The sequence below is a fragment of the Chiloscyllium plagiosum genome, unplaced genomic scaffold, assembly GCF_037043375.1.
Source record: "Chiloscyllium plagiosum isolate Xiang-an unplaced genomic scaffold, Cpla_swu_hap1 HiC_scaffold_40, whole genome shotgun sequence".
Classification (NCBI taxonomy): Eukaryota; Metazoa; Chordata; class Chondrichthyes; order Orectolobiformes; family Hemiscylliidae; genus Chiloscyllium; species Chiloscyllium plagiosum.
The window spans coordinates 15,654,929-15,675,989 of record NW_028270178.1 but is presented as its reverse complement, the minus strand read 5'-3'; the positions used below and the strand labels follow the sequence as shown (position 1 = coordinate 15,675,989).

The 21,061-nt window shown below is 53.1% G+C and overlaps 1 protein-coding gene across 1 annotated transcript in view; it reads left to right on the top strand.

Moving 5' to 3' along the window:
• patl1 (PAT1 homolog 1, processing body mRNA decay factor) overlaps positions 1-21,061 on the top strand; it is a 51,616-nt gene that overhangs the window by 11,265 nt on the left and 19,290 nt on the right. The window contains exons 2-8 of the mRNA XM_087981765.1: positions 724-826; positions 1,608-1,771; positions 1,916-1,999; positions 7,096-7,293; positions 8,546-8,653; positions 10,110-10,187; positions 16,113-16,288. Coding sequence (XP_087837891.1) covers positions 724-826; positions 1,608-1,771; positions 1,916-1,999; positions 7,096-7,293; positions 8,546-8,653; positions 10,110-10,187; positions 16,113-16,288 — 911 coding nt within the window. The remainder of the gene's footprint in view (positions 1-723; positions 827-1,607; positions 1,772-1,915; positions 2,000-7,095; positions 7,294-8,545; positions 8,654-10,109; positions 10,188-16,112; positions 16,289-21,061) is intronic.

Below are 21,061 nucleotides of genomic sequence, written 5' to 3'. Positions count from 1 at the left end.
GGTGGGACTGGATTGGGTTGGGATATCTGGTCGGCATGGACGGGTTGGACCGAAGGGTCTGTTTCTATGCTGTACATCTCTATGTCTCTATAACTGGACACAGTACTCCAGAAGAGACCTCACCAATGTCCTGTGCAACTCCTATGCGCCAAGGTCTGAGCAATGAAGGCTAGTGTGCCAAATGCCTTCTTAACCATCCTATTTATCTGTGTCACAAACTTCAAAGAATTATGTACCTGAAGCCCGAGGTCAATTGGTTCTGTGACACAACCCAAAGCCCGACTTTTAATTGTATAAGTCCTGCCCTTGTTAGCTTTACCAAAATGCAGCACCTTGTTTTTATTCAAGTTAAGCTCCCTCTGTCACTCTTCACCCCATTGACCCAATTGATCAAGATCTCTTTGTAACCTTTGCTAACCTTGAGCATTTCCTCTTCTGGTAATGTGACCTGTTTTCAAAACATGGTTAGGTATTTATTTAGTAAGGACCTTCCAAGTCGTGTCAGTGCTAAATAGCTTGCCACTTTTTCTGAGACTCTGTGCCCTGCTTCTCGGCCCCGCTCTCTGCCAGGGGAATGTCCTTTCTGCAACTTAGCCTCCGTGCTTTGTTGAACCCACCTCTTATTTTTCCAAACCCTTGGGGATGCAGGTCCAGTCTTGTCACTTCCTGAGGGCATTTCCAAGCCTTGCCTGGCCAGTAATGATATGCATCTTGTCCTTTCAGTCCCTCGATGACAGCCCGATCGAGGAAGATGAAGAAGCTCTCCAAGAGGAAGATCACGATATCGACCAGTTCAATGACGACACGTTCGGGCCTGGTGCGGTCGGTAAGTCATGGCGTGGGAGGTTTGTTCAAATGCCCCCTCAGCAATCATTTGCAGATATTCCATTCTTGTCTGCCTTGTCCATCTGACTCTCACTGGGGTCTGGCTGCTGGACCATTGTGACAGCTTGAACAGCAGTTGCATGTCAGAACTCTGTTCTGTGAGGCTGTTTTCGGGGATGCTGAGCTGCTGCTGCTGGAGGACCACCAACTTAGTGGTCAGCACAAATTCACCAGCTGGAAGCTTGTGCATTGTCTGCTTATTCTCCATGTTTCCCCACATCAGAGTGTTGCCAGACAGGCACGTTGCAATGACCAGGTCTACCATTTAGCTGTGTTCTAAATGGTCACGGCACAGTATGGAAAAGCTAACATGTAAGGTTTTTCATCTTAAGTTGCCCCTTAGCTCTCAAACCCTCTTGGGAAGTATGCTTGTTATTAGATGTAATGTAATTATATTGAAGCACTGAAGAGTGCAGAGTGCTCAGTGTAGAAATGCTGACCGCTGTTGTTCGTCATGCAGTGCCCTGTTTGAATTGACTTGGAATATGCTCTTGGATATGTTGTATAAAAGTTATGTTTCAGAAAATCAACTTGACATCACAATCGGGGAGATCTCTGACTGTCAGTACATTGGCTGTGTGTTACGGGTGACTGTCTATGGGCAGAGGGTTGATGGTGAATTGGGGGGTTTGCGCGCGTGTTTGGATCGCTGCTGAATGACGTAGTTGCCTGGCAAAAAGAGCCAAAGCTCCGTCTGACTCTCTTGAATTTCGGCTTGGCAGAGGACTGGGAGGAGCAGCATGACGGCCTGGCTGATCCGACAGGGGACCCAGATGACCTGTTGAAGGAGAGCAACTTGGCGGAGAGCATCAGCAAGCTGGTCATTGACAGTGACCTGGAGGACCCAGCCATCATGAGGGCAGTGCCGTCTAACCTTCCGCTGCAGGTGAGTCGAGTCCAGCCCAGCCTGTCCCCACAGCGCCAGCTCCCCCACTCTCTTGTGCACTGACACCTCGGGCTGGTGTCTTCGAGACACTTTCTGTATGATCCCTGCCTGTTTAAAACTCTCTCACTGCCTCCTTGCTCACAGGCACCCCCTCGACCGAACCCCAGCATGTGGGAAGGGCCCATGGTGTTCGGTGGAATCGGAAATCCTTTCCTCTCCCACTTAGAGGTAAGTCAGATCACTTACTGTTTACTTCACCTCGATCACTGCGAAGTGAACTTTACTGCTCCCTGCTTTATTAACAGAATCAAAATTGATTTCTGTATTACCGAACGAGGTGTTGCATTTTCCTGTGCACCTTTAGCTCTTCTGCTTATTTACAGGGTGTGTGTGTGTCACACTGGGTCATCTTTATAAAATAGGAGGTACAATTCAGAAGGAGTGCAGGAGCAAAAGGACCCAGGGAGTATGTGTACACAGATCCTTGGGGAGATGATGGCCCAGTTATATTAGCACTGGACTCTCAATCCAGAGACTCGGGTGGTATTCTGGGGATCCGGGTCCGAATCCCTCCATCGTGGAATTTAGATTCACTAAAAATCTGGAGTTAACAGTCTGGTATCAATTGTCAGAAGAACCCATATGGTTCACTTATGTCCTTCAGGGAAGGAAATCTGCTGTACTTCCTTGCTCTGGCCTACATGTGACTCCAGACCCACAGCGATGTAGTTGTCTTTTAACTGCCCTGGCAATCAGGGATGGGCAATAACTGCTGGCCCAGCCAGCAATGCCCACATCCCACGAGCAGCAAGTAAAGCAGACAGGGTTTGTGACACTGTTAATAGGAGCATTGAGAATAATAGAGACCTGATGGTGCAGATAGATGAAACATTAAAAGTGGCACGGGATGAAAAAATTGTTAATTAAAATCGACAGAGTAAGCATTGGGGATTCTTTTCAGGAAGAGGGGAATCGAATAGCCATCAACATGGAAGTTGGCTGAACTTCGCTCAAGCAGACTGTGGTCTCTTTATTGATTGGTGCAGCAGGCTTGAGAGGCCAAATGGTCTGGTGTTGTTCGAGACAGACCGCCCACATTCTGTGTTACTGAACCCCGCGTGTTCACAAGCCAAGGTCCTGGCTTTGGTTTTCTGGAGCAAGAAGGTGTCCCGAAATCTTTCCGACGGAAGGCACGTGGTCAGTGCTGGAACTGGCCATTCCACTCCAATGTTGCCAGTTGGTTTTGACGTGACACAGGAGAAACTGCCGTCCCTGGAGACCAGTGAGCATCTGGAACTCGCTCCCACAGACCACGGTTGATGTGAACGGTGTCGCAGTATCTAAGGATGAGCAGAGTAGTGAGAAAGGACTGAAAAGATCTTCTGCTGATGTGAGGATGGGTGGGGCCTGGTGAGGAAGGCAGACACCAGTGCAGACTAGTTGAGGCAGGCAGCTGGTTCCTGTGCTGCACGCTCTCTTTGACCATAGTTCGTGTGTTGAACCGGTCAGAGATTTCCTCAAACAAACACAGGAATTACTGGAAAAGCTCAGCAGGTCTGGCAGCATCTGTGGAGAGAAATCAGAGTTAACGTTTTGAGTCCAATGACCCATTTTCAGAAATCAAAAGTTGACCTTTTTTAAATACTGAGACAATTCAGGGAACCCCTTCTCAATATTGGAACGACCAAAGAACCTGCACACCTCCACAGCTGCCCCTTCCCCAAGCCCATACAGCAAGTAATTAATTAATCAATGACAGGGACTCTCCTGAAAGCACTCACAGACCTCTGGGACATCCCCTCTCCTCTTTAATGATTAGGACATGTGCAGTAGCCTCCCCAAAAAATCTGAATGTGCCTTCAAGGGCTCTGTCCCCACAACCAGAACGCTAAGGCATCAGAGTCAGAATCATACAGCATGGAAAACAGACCCTTCGATCCAACCTGTCCATGCCAACCATAGTCCCACCTGCCTGTGTTTGGCCCATATCTGTCCAAACATTCCTCATTCACGTACTTATCCAAATATCTTTTCAAGGCTGTAACTGTACCCGCATTCACCACTTGCTCAGCAAGTTCATTCCGCACGCGAACCACTCTGTGTTTTAAAAAAAAAAATTGTTGTTTTAAAATCTTTCTCCTCGCATCTGAAAAAGATGTCCCCTAGTCTTGAAACCCTCTATCCAAGGGAAAAGGCACCTGCCGTTCACCTTATCTAAACCCCTTGTGATTTTATAAACCTCTCCAAGGTCACCCCTCAACCTCCTACGCTCCAGTGAAAGAATTTCCAGCTTATCTAGCCTCTTGTTATGACTGGCAGTGTCCTGGTAAATCTCTTCTGAACTGAGATAACAAGAATCCAGAGAAAGTATATTCCTGTCAGGGTGAAAGGGAAGGCTGGTAGGTATAGGGAATGCTGGATGATTAAAGAAATTGAGGGTTTGGTAAGAAAAAGAAGGAAGCATATGTCAGGTATAGACAGGATAAATGGAGTGAATCCGTAGGAGAGTATAAAGGAATTAGGCGAATACTTAAGAGGGAAATCAGGAGGCCTAAACGGGGACATGAGACAGCTTTGGGAAATAGAATTAAGGAGAATCCTAAGGGTTTTTACAAATATGTTAAGGACAAAAAGATAACTAGGGAGAGAATAGGGTCCCTCAAAGATCAGCAAGGCAGCCTTTGTGTGGAGCCACAGAAAATGGGAGAGATACTAACTTAATATTTTGCATCAGTATTTACTGTGGAAAAGGCTATAGAAGATACAGATTATAGGGAAATAGATGGTGACATCTTGCAAAATGTCTAGATTACAGAGGAGGAAGTGCTTGATTTCTTGAAACGGTTAAAGATGGATAAATCCCCAGGACCTGATCAGGTGTACCCAAGAACTCTATGGGAAGCTAGAGAAGTGATTGCTGGGCCTCTTGCTGAAATATTTGTATCATTGATAGTCACAGGTGAGGTGTCAGAAGATTGGAGGTTGGCAAACGTGGTGCCACTGTTTAAAAGCGATAAAGACAAGCCAGGGAACTATAGACCGGTGAGCCTGACCTCAGTGGTGGGCAAGTTGTTGGAGGGAATCCTGAGGGACAGGATGTGCATGTGTTTGGAAAGGCAAGGACTGATTCGGGATAGTCAACATGATTTTGTGCGTGGGAAATCATATCTCACAAACTTGACTGAGTTTTTTGAAGAGATAACAAAGAGGATTGATGAGGTCAGAGCAGTAGATCTGATCTATGTGGACTTCAGTAAGGCGTTCGACAAGGTTCCCCATGGGAGACTGATTAGCGAGGTTCGATCTCATGGAATACAGGGAGAACTAGTCATTTGGATACAGAACTGGCTCAAAGGTAGAAGACAGAGGGTGGTGGTGGAGGGTTGTTTTTCAGACTGGAGGCCAGTGACCAGTGGAGTGCCACGAGGATCGGTGCTGGGCCCTCTACTTTTTGTCATTTACATAAATGATTTGGATGCGAGCATAATAGGCACGGATAATAAGTTTGCGGATGACACCAAAATTGGAGATGTAGTGGACAGCGAAGAGGGTTTCCTCAGATTACAACAGGATCTGGACCAGATGGGCCAATAGGCTGAGAAGTGGCAGTTGGAGTTTAATTCAGATAAATGCGAGGTGCTGCATTTTGGGAAAGCAAATCTTAGCAGGACTTATACACTTCACTGTAAGGTACTAGGGAGTGTTGCTGAACAAAGAGACCTTGGAGAGCACATTCATAGCTCCTTGAAAGTGGAGTCGCAGGTACATAGGATAGTGAAGAAGGCATTTGGAATGCTTTCCTTTATTGGTCAGAGTATTGAGTACAGGAGTTGGGAGGTCATGTTGCGGCTGTACAGGACATTAGTTAGGCCACTGTTGGAATATTGCGTGCAAGTCTGGTCACCTTCCTATCAGAAAGATGTTGTAAAACTTGAAAGGGTTCAGCAAAGATTTACAAGGATGTTGCCAGGGTTGGAGGATTTGAGCTATAGGGAGAGGCTGAACAGGCTGGGGCTGTTTTCCCTGGAGCATCAGAGGCTGAGGGGTGACCTTATAGATGTTTACAAAATTATGAGGGGCATGGATAGGATAAATAGACAAAGTTTTTTCCCTGGGGTGTGGGAGTCCAGAACCAGAGGGCATAGGTTTAGGGTGAGAGGGAAAGGATATAAAAGGTACTCAAGTAGCAGCTTTTTCACACAGAGGGTGGTATAGGTATGGAATGAGCTGCCAGAGGAAGTGGTGGAGGCTGGTACAATTTCAACATTTAAGAGGCATTTGGATGGGTATATGAATATATGAAGGGTTTGGAGGGATATAGACCGGGTGCTGGCAGGTGGGACGAGATTGGGTTGGGATATCTGGTCGCATAGACAGGTTGGACCAGTGGGTCTATTTCCGTGCTGTACATCTCTATAACTCAATGACTCTCCAGCTTGATAGTATCCTTCCGATAACAGGGAGAGCAGAACTTCCTTTGTTGCTGTGAAGTAGTGGGGGCAATCACTTCCTGCAGATGCTCACACGCTGTGTCAGAGGTTGAGCTATGGTAAAAGGCATTCTTGCAGCCAGGTGCCAGCGTCACACTCGGTTAATGGCATTGTCGCTCCAGGTTTACCCTGGATAATTCGCAAAGGTAGCACGCGACAGAATGCCACGAAGGTGGGGTTTGGCCAGAGGTCGGGTATTGTTATATTGAATGGTGAAGCAGGCTTATGCTATAATCTGGTCTACTCTTGCTTTTGGTGTTGTATCCTGCTATGTTGCTGAATGGCCTCCGACTGTTCCTGTTTAACAGACTGGAGAAGCAGGTGAATGGCCCGCTGTTCCCCTGTGTAACAGGCTGGAGAATGGGCTGAATTGCCTCCTGCTGTTCTTGGGGAATGTTAGGGGTGCTGTAGTGACTACACTGAACGTGTATCCCAAAACCTGATATGAAATGACAATACGCCAAAAAGTTAGAATTAAAAGCTGACATTGTGGTGACCGTACCCACTGTTAATTGTCGCAACATCCCAGCTGGTCACTCGTGTCCATCAGAGAAGGAAGTTGTGCCGCCTTTACCTGGTCTGACCTCCATGTGACTCCAGACCCACAGCAAATCACTCAGTTCGAGGGCCGTTAGGGAGGGTCAACAGATCCAGGCCTTCTCAGTGAAGCTGAAGTCCCGTGGACAAGTTGAGAGAAAGTTGGTGAAAGGGCTGAATGGCCTAGTCCTGTTTCTGTGTAGCAGGGTTAAGGGCCGAATGGTCTCCTGTGTGTGAGGTCGGAGTGTGCAGTGCAATCTGGATGAGCTGTGTCACGATCCGTTCCTCCTGCTCTAGGACGGTCGCGCTCTGTCTGGCTCGAAGGACTCCATTCTGCCCAAGAGACCAGCCTTCGGGCGTGGCGAAGAGCGGGACCTGTCAGATCGTGCCCCTCCGCCCAGATCCTCGTCTCCCGTGATCGGGAGCCCCCCCGTATGGACCGCCCCCATCGGAACGCCTCCCAAGCACATGAGCCACCCCACCTCCACCCAGCAGGTAGGTCTTCACAGCTTGCCAGCTCATTGACTTAACCCAGGGTCCCACCCCAGACTGTTTCAGCATTCCTCACCTTCGTTTCTACGTATCCCACAAAATCATGTTTGTCCAACCTGCCTTGTCCCTGTGGATCCACGTGGACTCCTGGTTATAAAATTCAATGTTTTTTTTGTCTCTCTTTCCATTGTCGTGCTTAAATTATTCCATGCCTCATCCCTTTCCCCATCTCTCTAACCAATTCCAGCCGCTGCACTCCTCCCTATCTGAAACATACTTCAACAACGACAATCATTGATCACTGTAATCTCAACTAGCCTTCACAGTTATTCCTATCTCTGTACCGTCTTCCAGCCGCTGCAGTCGTCCCTATCTCTGCTACCTCCTCCAGTCCCGACATATTTCCCTACCTCTGTCACCTCTGCTGGCCACTGCACCCCTCCCTATCCCTGTCACCTCCTTCAGCCCCTACATCCCGCCCTATCCCTGTCACCTCCTTCAGCCCCTGGAGCCCTGCCTATCTCTGTCACCTCCTCCAGCCCCTACACCCCTCCGTCTCTGTATAACCTCCTCCGACTCCTGCACCCTCCCTATCTGTGTAACCTCCTCCAGCTCCTACGCCCCCTCCCTATCTCTAACCCCCTCCAGCCCCTACACCCCCTCCCTGTCTGTAATCCCGTCCAGCTCCTACACACCCTCCCTATCTATGTAAACCCCTCCAGTCCCTACATCCCCTCCCTACCTGTGTAATCTCCTCTAGCCCCTACACCCCCTCCCTATCTCTGTGTAAACCCCTCCATTCACTCCCTATCTATGTAAACCCCTCCAGTCCCTCCATCCTCCCCCCGTGTAACTTCCTTCAGCCCCTACACCCCTTCCCTACCTCTGTAACCTCCCCAGCCCCTACACCCCCTGCCTATCTGTGTAACCTCCTCCAGCCCCTACACCCCCTGCCTACCTCTGTAACCCCCTCCAGCCCCTACAACCTGTCCTTCTCTCTGTAACTTCCTCCAGCCCGTCCATCCTCTCCCTATCTCTGTAACCTCCTCCGGCACCTACACCCTGTCCCTATATCTGTAACTTCCTCAAGCTCTTACACCCCCTCCTACCTGTGTAACCCGCTCCGGCATCTACACCCCTCCCTGTTGCTGCAATCTCCCATAGCCGCTACAGCTGTTCTCTCATTTGGGGTTGTTGGTTTTTCCTTTGTGCCCCTTCGGGTTAGGCTGTAACTAATGCCTCTCTGCTCTTTCAGCCATCCATCCTGTGCCCGACCCCTGTCCACGTGCGAGCTCCGATTCACCAGCGATTTTCGGCGCCCTTCAACGAGAGGATGTCACCGACCCAACTGCTGAACGTTGCGGTGAGGGCTGTGCTGGGCAGAGGAGAGAGGCGGCGGTGTGTGTAAAGGAGAGCGGCTGGGTCAATCATGGGGAGCATGGTGCATAGGCAGGGAGTGTGCAGTATGAGAGAGGGGATTGCAAAGTGACTGTGAGGGAAACTGAGAGAAGTTGACTCACATTGTGGGGTGGGGGGGAATGCACGGAAACATGTGGGAGACGAGAGGAGGTCAACATTGGGAGGGCAGCAGGGAGAAAACGGTCCAGAACGTACCGTGGGAGAGGGTGTTTGGTTACGGCAGGGCAAGACGGAGGCTGTGGACGTGGGGTGACAAGGCGAGCGAGAGAAGGGGCGTTGGGGTTGCTGAGCGAGAGCGGGGGATACACAGCAAGTAAACAAGGAATCCTTCCACTGTAGCATAGGAGCTTGAGGGGTGACTGTACAAGGGTTGATGAAATGATGAGAGGCATACATCAGGTGAGCAGCAGGTATCTTTTCCCTAAGGTGGGGGATTTCAAAACTAGGGGCGTGTTTTTAAGGTGAGAAGATTTGAAAAAAACATGAAGGGCAATTTATTTTGTACAGTCTGGCTAGTGTGTGCAATGAGCTTCCAGAGAAAAGTGGTGCATGTAGGTACAGTTACAATGTTTAAAAGATATTTCCTATTCACTGACTTGTGAGATGAGATGAGATTTAGATTAGATTCCCTATAGCATGGAAACAGTCCCTTCAGCCCAACAAGTCCACACCAACCCTCCAAAGAGGAACTCACCCAGTCCCATTTCCCTCTGACTAATGCACTGAATACTATGGGCAATTTAACATGGCCAATTCACCTAACCTGCACATCTTTGGATTGCTGGAGGAAACCGGAGCATCCGGAGGAAACCCGCGCAGACACGGGGAGAATGTGCAAACTCCCACTGACAGTCACCCTAGGTTGGAATAGAACCTGGGACCCTGGTGCTGTGAGGCAGAAGTGCTAACCACTGAACCACCGTGCTGCCCATTCTCTAAATGTTCAGAGCGATATGGACCAAGCGTGGACAGGTGAGACTAGTTTGGTCTTGGGTTATGGTCGGCATTAACTAGTTAGATTGAGGGTCTGTTTCTGTGCTGTGTGACTCTGAAAGCAGTTTTACTCAGAGAACCACCTGAATGAAGGAACGGCGCTCCGAAAGCTAGTGTTTTCAAATAAACCAGTTGGCCTATAGCCTGGTGTTGTGTGATTTTTAACCTTCCTCAGAGAAGGTAGTGCTCAGACAACAGCAAAGGGAAGACCATGATTGTAGATTAGTGAGAAAGAACAACACAGGAAGAGGCAAGGACAGAGTGGCGTACAGTGGGAATTAGAAACACTTGGTGAGACAGTGTGGGACGTGTGGTTGGAATTGTTGAGGGGCAGTGACTAGATGGACACCTTATTGGGGTATCTGTGGACCTTGCCGTTTACTTGTCGTTTTCTCCCTGTCTTGTAGAATTCCTCACTACGTGCCCACCATTTCCAAAGCGGCGTCACCCAAGTGCTGAACCCACTTCTACTTGGAACGGCCCAGGTAATGATGGCAGGGAAGAATGAATGTCTCGGGGGAGCCGTGATTTTGTATCTCCTTTAGCTCTTGACTGCTGTCTTTCTGCTCAGTTCATGCCTCCTATCTCTCACTGGTGCAGGGCTCCTGACACACAGCAGGTGTCAGTCACTCAATGTTTTTCTGATTTATGACCATGGAGTACAGCACAGAACAGGCCCTTCAGCCCACGATGTTGTGCCGACCATTGATCCTCATGTATACACCCTCAAATTTCTGTGACCATATGCATGTCCAGGAGTCTCTTCAATGTCCCCAATGACCCTGCCTCCACAACTGCTGCTGGCAACGCATTCCATGCTCTCTCAGCTCTCTGTGTAAAGAACCCGCCTCTGACATCCCCTCTATACTTTCCTCTATCTATCTATGTCTCTCATTATCTTGTATACCTCAATTAGGTCCCCTCTTCTCCTCCTTTTCTCCAATGAAAAAAGTCCGAGCTCAGTCAACCTCTCTTCATAAGATAAGCCCTCCAGTCCAGGCAGCATCCTGGTAAACCTCCTCTGAACCCTCTCCAAAGCATCCACGTCTTTCCTATAATAGGACGGCCAGAACTGGACACAGTATTCCAAGTGCGGTCTAACCAAAGTTTTATAGAGCTGCAACAAGATCTCACGACTCTTTAACTCAATCCCCCTGTTAATGAAAGCCAAAACACCACATGTTTTCTTAACAACCCTGTCCAGTTGGGTGGCCATTTTAAGGGATCTATGTACCTGCACACCTAGATCCCTCTGTTCCTCCACACTGCCAAGAATTCTATCCTTAATCCTGTACTCAGCTTTCAAATTCGACCTCCCAAAATGCATCACCTCGCATTTATCCAGGTTGAACTCCATCTGCCACCTCTCAGCCCATCTCTGCATCCTGTCAATGTCCCGCTGCAGCCTACAACAGCCCTCGAGACTGTCAACGACACCTCCAACGTTTGTGTCATCTCCAAATTTGCTGACCCATCCTTCAATCCTCTCATCCAATCATTAATAAAAATTACAAACAGTAGAGGCCCAAGGACAGAGCCCTTTGGAACACCACTCACCACTGACTTCCAGGCAGAATATTTTCCTTCTACTACCACTCGCTGTCTTCTGTTGGCCAGCCAATTCTGTATCCAGACAGCTAAGTTCCCCTGTATCTCATTCCTCCTGACCTTCTGAATGAGCCGACGATGGGGAACCTTATCAAATGCCTTGCTGAAGTCCACATACACCATATCCACAGCTCGACCCTCATCAACTTTTCTAGTCACATCCTCAAAGAACTTGATAAGGTTTGTGAGGCATGACCTGCCCCTCACAAAGATGTGTTGACTGCATTTAATCAAGCCATGCTCTTCCAGATGGTCATAAATCCTATCCCTCAGAATCCTTTCTAACACCTTGCAGATGACAGACGTGAGACTGACTGGTCTGTAATTGCCGGGGATTTCCCTATTTCCTTTCTTGAAGAGAGGAATTACATTTGCCTCCCTCCAGTCCTCAGGTACAACTCCAGTGGAAAGCGAGGATGCAAAGATCTTCGCAAGTGGCGAAGCAATCACATTTCTCGTTTCCCAAAGCAGCCGAGGACAAATCTGGTTCGGGCCTGGCGACTTGTCAATCTTAATGTTTGACAAAGTTTTCAGCACATCAGCTTCTTCTATCTCTATCCATTCCAGCATGCACACCTGCTCTTCAAAGGTTTCATTCACTACAAAGTTTGTTTCTTTCGTAAAGACAGAAGCAAAAAACTCATTTAGGGCTTCCCCTACCTCCTCAGACTCCACACACAAGTTCCCTATGCTATCCCTTATCGGCTCTACTCTTTCTTTGACCATTCTCTTATTCTTCACATAAGTGAAAAACGCCTTTGTGTTCTCCCTAATCCGTTCTGCCAAGCCTTTTTCGTGTCCCCTCCTGGTTCTCCTCAGACCATTTTTGAGCTCCTTCCTCGCTTGCCTGTAACCCTCTAGAGCTGAGCTTGACCCTAGCTTCCTCCACATTATGTAAGCTACCTTCTTCCTTTTGATGAGACTCTCCACCGCTCTCGTCATCCAAGGTTCCTTTATCTTACCCCTTCTTGTCTGTCTCAGAGGGACATATTTATTCATCACTCGCAACGACTGTTCCTTAAACAGTCTCCACATGTCTATAGTGCCTTTACCATGGAACAATTGCTCCCAGTCTATGCTTCCTAACTCATGTCTAATCGCATCATAGTTTCCTCTTCCCCAGTTAAATATCCTCCTGTTTTGACTAATCCTCTCCTTCTCCATAGCTATGTAGAATGTGAGGCAGTTGTGGTCACTATCACCAAAATGCTCTCCCACCACAAGATCTGATACCTGCCCCGGCTCGTTTCCGAGAACCAAGTCTAGAATGGCCTCTCCCCTCGTCGGCCTGTCAACGTACTGAGTTAGGAAACCCTCCTGAACACACCTTACAAAAACAGCTCCATTCAAATCTTCTGCTCGAAGGAGGCTCCAATCAGTATTGGGAAAGTTAAAGTCACCCATTACAACAACCCTACTACGTCCGCACTTTTCCAAAATCTGCCGACCTATGCTTTCTTCAATCTCCCTGCTGCTATAGGGGGGGCCTGCAGTAAACCCCTAACGAGGTGACTGCTCCCTTGCTGTTCCTAATTTCCACCCATACTGACTCAGTAGGCAGATCTTTCTCGACAATGGAAGCTTCTGTAGCTGTGATACCCTCTCTGATTAGTAGTGCGACACGCCCTCCTCTTTTTCCCTCCTACCATTTCTGCCCCTGAGAAACCCATGTCTCTGTTATGGCCACAACATCATAGCACCAGGTACTGATCCATGCTCTAAGTTCATCACTTTTATTCCTGATACTCCTTGCGTTAAAGCAAACACACTTTAACTGATCCCTTGGTTCCTTCCCAGGAAAATCCTTCCCACTAGCTGGTCTACCTCTTGCTATTGCCTCATCTCCATCAACTCTCACCTCCGGTATACAGCTCAGGTTCCCACCCCCCTGCCATACTAGTTTAAACCCTCTCCAACTACTCGAGCAAACCTTCCACCCAGGACATTGGTCAGAAGATAATGGCTTCCAGCCCCACCCGTGGACATCAAGCCCCATATTCTCAATTATTAATCCCAGTGTCAGATTAAAGGGACCATTGCGTCTTCTGGGTGAGTCCAGAGTGAGCACTGCTCTGTCGGAGGGTCAGTGCTGAAGGAGGGCCCCACTGTTAACAGGTCGGTGCTGAGGGAGGGCCACACTGTTGGAGGGTCAGTGCTGAGGGAGGGCCGCACTGTCCAAGGGTCAGTGCTGAGGGAGGGCCGCACTGTCCGAAGGTCAGTGCTGAGGGAGGGCTGCACAGTCAGAGGCTCGGTGCTTAGGGGACACTAGGTTTGCCCTGAAGGAGCTCGTTGGTTAACGTTTTTTACCCAGTTGCTATTTATTCCTTGAGGGAGCCAATAATGGCCCTGTCACAAGTGGACCAAGAGACCCGAGTGAATGTGCTGTGGACATGTGTTTAAATCCCAGCACGGATGCATTTGAACTCAAACTGAGTCTAATGGGATTGTGAAACCACCAGTTCTCTGCAAAACCATTGGTTCACTGATGTGATTTATCGAAGGAAATCTGCCGTTCTTGCCCAGTAGGGCGTACAGGTGTCTGCATAGCCGTGGAAATATGACTGATTCTTAAGCACTTTCTGAACTGGCTTAGTTGTCCACTCAGTTTTATCAAACCACTATCAAAGTCAACATGACTGAAATTAGACAGACCACTCTATTTCAACCTCAGTATTAGAAACTGTCCTGGCGGGATCTACAGGCATGTCCCAAATTTGGGAGCGTTGCCTTGCAGAGATTGGTCAAGCAGCAGCCTCGTAGTCATCCTCTCTGCGTCATGCTTGACAATGTCCAAGAGATGACCGTCATAATTTTTGCACATGTGCATGAAACAGTTGGTGACTGCCCTTCAAGCTAGCAGTTGACCAAGTGTCTATGTACCTGTGCGGGAAAAAAATATGCAGTGCCCCTGCCTCCGAGGTTTCCTGGAGAAGGAAGTTCCCAAGTTTCGCCACCCTGTGCAAGGAACAAGCTTTTGTCTTGCCCATCTTAAATGGGAGACCCCTGGATTTGTCAAACTGTGCCCCTCGCTCCCGACCCCCTCAGTTCTCGTCACTGCACAAGGGGGGAATGATGTTTCTGTATCTGTTCGATCAAGGTCCCTCAGGATGTTGTACTTGCGAGGAAGATCACTGCTCGTTCTTGTGAACGTGAATGGACACAAGCCCAGACTGTCTGGCCTTTTTCTCCGAGACAGTGTTGTGGACCAGACCAAACCCTTGCAAAATGTGTTCAGAAGATTGCCCAGTCCCAACTTTTTCTTATCTTAAAGGGAATTGTAAGGTGATGCGTTCCAAACACAATTTGATTGGTCAAACTTTAAGCAAAGCGCGCTTTATTTTTTTAACACTGCAGTCAAAATACAGGCAGAATAAAAAAAGAATTGGCTTGCCTGTAACTCTATCGAAACGCTCCACAAAATGGATATTGAAAGGGAGTTTCCTCTTCTGGAGGAGCATCGTTTTAAAAGTAGGGAGCCACCCATTTAATGCGGAGACGAAGAAATAGCTTTTCAACACACTCTGTCTCAAATGGTAGAGTGCGTTTGGAGTTCCATTTCCTCAAAAGGTAGCAGATGCAGAATCTTTCAATAATACGAAGGCAGAGATGGTGTTTTGATAACCAAGGGGATAAAAGATTGTCACAAATGTCGAGTTGTGTTCAAAATCAGATAAAGCATGATTTTATTGAATGGCAGAGCAGGCTCAAAGGGCCGAGTGGCCTCCTCTTGTCCCTTGTTGGCCCAGTTTCCCCCTCTCCAATCCATTGCAGTGAGTGACCGTGTCTCAGTGCATCTGGAATAGGGGGAAATGACTGATTTGATTTGTTATTGTCACATGTACCAGGCCCAGTGCGAAGTTTAGTTTTGTACAAGCAGATCGTACCGTACAAAGTACCTGAGGGTAAAGCAACAGAGCAAGGAAGACGACTGCAGGGAAGGTGCACAGACAACGAGATCAACGTTAAGTTTAGAATTTGAGAGATCCACTCAAAATAACAGTGGGGATTAAGCTGTCCTTGAACCTGTTGGTAGAAGCTTTGTATCTTCTGCCTGTCGGAAGAGGTTGGGAGAGACTCTCACTGGGGTGGGAGGGGTCTTTGATGTTGGCTGCCTTCCTGAAGCAATGAGCAGTGTAGGTTGAGTTGATAGATGGAAGGTTGGCGTGTGTTATGGACTGGGCCCTTGTAGTTTCTTCCACTTGCTGTGCCAAAACATGAAGCATCGAAACAGAATGCTTGCTGTGGTGCATCTATAAAAAAAAATGGATGAGAGTCTGGAATGCTCAGAAAACTTTGGAATCGTCAGCACTGTCAAGCTTACTGGTTTGTGGTTTCCTTCTTTGGGACACCATCCTTTCTTAAGTGGAGTTTGCTGCTACCTGATCTGACGGGACCTTTTGCGAGTGAAGTTTCTGTGAAGTTTCATCGAAAGACAGTGGATGCAGAACCTTGAAATGTTTTCTCGGGTCGGGGTGGATTTTTAATTGATCAGCAGCCATCTTTCTAAATAGCGGAACAGTCTCCAGAGGGAAAAGTAGCCTGTTCTTATCCCTTCATCAGAACTGAAAGGAGTGCAGATGCTGGAAATCAGAAACAGGAGCAGGAATTGCTGCCAAAGCTCAGCTGATCTGTCAGCATCTGTGGAGAGAAATCAGTGACCCTTCCTCAACTGAGTAAGGCGGGCGCGATTTTCAGGGTTAATGTTTGACATTGTGTCTTGTTGACCTCCCCCCTCCCCGGTGCAGACCTGACCCTCGGTGTCTGTTGTGTTTGACCTTGTGCCTTGTTTATTCCCACCACAGCAAACAGGAAGGATGTCACCCAGCCACTTTGCCCGGGTCCCAGGGTTAATGGGCAGCCCGCTGACTGTAATGAACACCAATCTGCTGCAAAGCAGGATAGGACAGATGATGCCGCCCATCACTGGTTTCCAGCCATATTTCAGCCCAGCAGCGACAGGACAGCTCCAGAACATCAGGTACCGTGGGGCTTGGGGAGGGCAGCTGGGATTTTTTTCCCGTGACGATCACACGAGGGCAGTTTGGTTTGCACCCCATTTGTTCAGTGCCCAGCTGTGGAGGAATATTTAAAGGCTGCCCATCAATCAACTCAGCTCAGCCAACCTCAGCCCTCCATCAGCCGGCTTCCTGTTTTGCACCCTGTATCGTCTCAGTTTGTTTCTGAACTCAGTCCCTTGTCAATGCTCACTGACTGTTCGGGTCACACCTTGGTTCCAGTGCTCCAGCTCTCTGTTGCCCTCTCCGCTGGGCTCAGACTACTCCCTCTTATGTCTTTCTGCACCCCTCCAGTTGTGGCCCCCTGTACATTCTTCCAAGTTGATCATCTGACTAACTGTGGCTTCAGGGCTAGCTCAGCTCCAGACTTCCTCCCCTCCCTGCACCACCCCCGCCACCCCGTGCTCATCCTCCTACCCCGCTCTATCACCCACCCCTGCTCTCTCTCTCAACCCTGCTATTTCTCTCTTGCCCCCTACTCTATCCCACCCCCTCTCTTTTATCTCTGCTTTCTATCTCACCCCCTAGGTCTCTCGCTCACCCCTCTCTCTCTCTGATCCCTGCGTTCTCTCACCCCTACTCTCTCTTTCTCAGCCCCCTCACACCCGCCCGTTCTCCCACGTGCTCTCTCACCTCTGTGCACACTCTCACTCTCTCACCCTGCCCCTCTCTCACCCCCTTTCTCACCCCCGCTCTCCCCATTTCTCAACGCCACTGTCCCCCCTTTCTCACCCCCCCTTTCTCACCCCCCCTTCCCCTTTCTCAACCCCCCCCTTTCCCACTGTCCCTCTCCCCCCGTTCTCACCCCCGTTACCCCCCCTTTCCCCCTTTCTCACACCCACGCTCCCCCCTTTCTCACACCCGCACTCCCCCTTTCTCACCCCCAACTCTCCCCCCTTTCTAACCCCCGCTCTCCCCCATTTCTCACCCCCGCGCTCCCCCCTTTCTCACCGTCCGTCTCCCCCGTTCTCACCCCCCGCGATCCCCCCTTTCTCACACCCCGGTCTCCCCCTTTCTAACCACCCCCTCTCTCCCCCCTTTCTCACCCCGCTCTCCCCCCTTTCTCACACCCCACTCTCCCCCCTTTCTCACACCCCACTCTCCCCCCTTTCTCACACCCCACTCTCCCCCCTTTCTCACACCCCACTCTCCCCCCTTTCTCACACCCCACTCTCCCCCCTTTCTCACACCCCACTCTCCCCCCTTTCTCACACCCCACTCTCCCCCCTTTCTCACACCCCACTCTCCCCCCTTTCTCACACCCCACTCTCCCCCCTTTCTAACCACCCCCTCTCACACCCCGACGCTCCCCCCTTTCACACCCCACGCGCTCCCCCCTTTCACACCCCACGCGCTCCCCCCTTCTCACCCCCCGCGCTCCCCCCTTCTCACCCCCCGCGCTCCCCCCTTCTCACCCCCCGCGCTCCCCCCTTCTCACCCCCCGCGCTCCCCCCTTCTCACCCCCCGCGCTCCCCCCTTCTCACCCCCCGCGCTCCCCCCTTCTCACCCCCCGCGCTCCCCCCTTCTCACCCCCCGCGCTCCCCCCTTCTCACCCCCCGCGCTCCCCCCTTCTCACCCCCCGCGCTCCCCCCTTCTCACCCCCCGCGCTCCCCCCTTCTCACCCCCCGCGCTCCCCCCTTCTCACCCCCCGCGCTCCCCCCTTCTCACCCCCCGCGCTCCCCCCTTCTCACCCCCCGCGCTCCCCCCTTCTCACCCCCCGCGCTCCCCCCTTCTCACCCCCCGCGCTCCCCCCTTCTCACCCCCCGCGCTCCCCCCTTCTCACCCCCCGCGCTCCCCCCTTCTCACCCCCCGCGCTCCCCCCTTCTCACCCCCCGCGCTCCCCCCTTCTCACCCCCCGCGCTCCCCCCTTCTCACCCCCCGCGCTCCCCCCTTCTCACCCCCCGCGCTCCCCCCTTCTCACCCCCCGCGCTCCCCCCTTCTCACCCCCCGCGCTCCCCCCTTCTCACCCCCCGCGCTCCCCCCTTCTCACCCCCCGCGCTCCCCCCTTCTCACCCCCCGCGCTCCCCCCTTCTCACCCCCCGCGCTCCCCCCTTCTCACCCCCCGCGCTCCCCCCTTCTCACCCCCCGCGCTCCCCCCTTCTCACCCCCCGCGCTCCCCCCTTCTCACCCCCCGCGCTCCCCCCTTCTCACCCCCCGCGCTCCCCCCTTCTCACCCCCCGCGCTCCCCCCTTCTCACCCCCCGCGCTCCCCCCTTCTCACCCCCCGCGCTCCCCCCTTCTCACCCCCCGCGCTCCCCCCTTCTCACCCCCCGCGCTCCCCCCTTCTCACCCCCCGCGCTCCCCCCTTCTCACCCCCCGCGCTCCCCCCTTCTCACCCCCCGCGCTCCCCCCTTCTCACCCCCCGCGCTCCCCCCTTCTCACCCCCCGCGCTCCCCCCTTCTCACCCCCCGCGCTCCCCCCTTCTCACCCCCCGCGCTCCCCCCTTCTCACCCCCCGCGCTCCCCCCTTCTCACCCCCCGCGCTCCCCCCTTCTCACCCCCCGCGCTCCCCCCTTCTCACCCCCCGCGCTCCCCCCTTCTCACCCCCCGCGCTCCCCCCTTCTCACCCCCCGCGCTCCCCCCTTCTCACCCCCCGCGCTCCCCCCTTCTCACCCCCCGCGCTCCCCCCTTCTCACCCCCCGCGCTCCCCCCTTCTCACCCCCCGCGCTCCCCCCTTCTCACCCCCCGCGCTCCCCCCTTCTCACCCCCCGCGCTCCCCCCTTCTCACCCCCCGCGCTCCCCCCTTCTCACCCCCCGCGCTCCCCCCTTCTCACCCCCCGCGCTCCCCCCTTCTCACCCCCCGCGCTCCCCCCTTCTCACCCCCCGCGCTCCCCCCTTCTCACCCCCCGCGCTCCCCCCTTCTCACCCCCCCGCGCTCCCCCCTTCTCACCCCCCCGCGCTCCCCCCTTCTCACCCCCCCGCGCTCCCCCCTTCTCACCCCCCCGCGCTCCCCCCTTCTCACCCCCCCGCGCTCCCCCCTTCTCACCCCCCCGCGCTCCCCCCTTCTCACCCCCCGCGCTCCCCCCTTCTCTCACACCCCGCGCTCCCCCCTTTGTAACCATTCCCTCTCTTCCCCCCCTCTCTCACCCCCGCGCTCCCCCCCTTTCTCACCGTCCCTCTCCCCCCTTTCTCACCGTCCCTCTCCCCCCTTTCTCACCGTCCCTCTCCCCCCTTTCTCACCGTCCCTCTCCCCCCTTTCTCACCGTCCCTCTCCCCCCTTTCTCACCGTCCCTCTCCCCCCTTTCTCACCGTCCCTCTCCCCCCTTTCTCACCGTCCCTCTCCCCCCTTTCTCACCCCCCCTTTCTCACCTCCCTTCCCCTTTCTCAACCCCCCCTTTCCCACTGTCCCTCTCCCCCCGTTCTCACCCCCGCTACCCCCCCTTCTCCCTTTCTCACACCCGCTCTCCCCCCTTTCTCACACCCGCTCACCCCCCTTTCTCACACCCGCTCTCCCCCTTTCTCACCCCCAACTCTCCCCCCTTTCTAACCCCCGCTCTCCCCCATTTCTCACGCCCGCGCTCCCCCCTTTCTCACCGTCCCTCTCCCCCGTTCTCACACCCTGCTCTCCCCCCCTTTCTCACACCCCGCTCTCCCCCCTTTCTTACCACCCCCTCTCTCCCCCCTTTCTCACCCCCACGCACCCCCCTTTCACACCCCACGCGCTCCCCCCCTTCTCACCCCCCGCTCCCTCCCTTTGTAACCATTCCCTCTCTTCCCCCCTCACCCCCACGCTCCCCCCTTTCTCACCGTCCCTCTCCCCCCTTTCTCACCGTCCCTCTCCCCCCGTTCTTACCCCGCTCTCCCTCTGCTCTCACCCCCGCTCTCCCTCTGCTCTCACCCCCGCTCTCCCCCCTTTCTCACCCCCGCTCTCCCCCCTTTCTCACCCCCGCTCTCCCCCCTTTCTCACCCCCGCTCTCCCTCTGCTCTCACCCCCGCTCTCCCCCCTTTCTCACCCCCCGCTCTACCCCCTTTCTCACCCCCCGCTCTACCCCCTTTCTCACCCCCCGCTCTCCCCCCTTCTCACCCCCCGCTCTCCCCCCTTTCTCACCCCCCCGCTCTCCCCCCTTTCTCACCTCCCGCTCTCCCCCCTTTCTCACCCCCCGCTCTCCCCCCTTTCTCACCCCCCGCTCTCCCCCCTTTCTCACCCCCCGCTCTCCCCCCTTTCTCACCCCCCGCTCTCCCCCCTTTCTCACCCCCCGCTCTCCCCCCTTTCTCACCCCCCGCTCTCCCCCCTTTCTCACCCTCCGCTCTCCCCCCTTTCTCACCCCCCGCTCTCCCCCCTTTCTCACCGTCCCTTTCCCCCGTTCTCACACCCCGCTCTCTCCCCCCCCCTTTCTCACACCCCGCTCTCCCCCCTTTCTCACACCCCGCTCACCCCCTTTCTTACCACCCCCTCTCTCCCCCCTTTCTCACCCCCACGCTCCCCCCTTTCACACCCCACGCGCTCCCCCCTTCTCACCCCCCGCTCCCCCCCCCTTTGTAACTATTCCCTCTCTTTCCCTCTCTCACCCCCGCGCTCCCCCCTTTCTCACCGTCCCTCTCCCCCCGTTCTTACCCCGCTCTCCCTCTGCTCTCACCCCCCGCTCTCCCCCCTTTCTCACCCCCCGCTCTCCCCCCTTTCTCACCCCCCGCTCTCCCCCCTTTCTCACCCCCCGCTCTCCCCCCTTTCTCACCCCCTCTCTCCCCCCTTTCTCACCCCCCTCTCTCCCCCCTTTCTCACCCCCCGCTCACCCCCTTT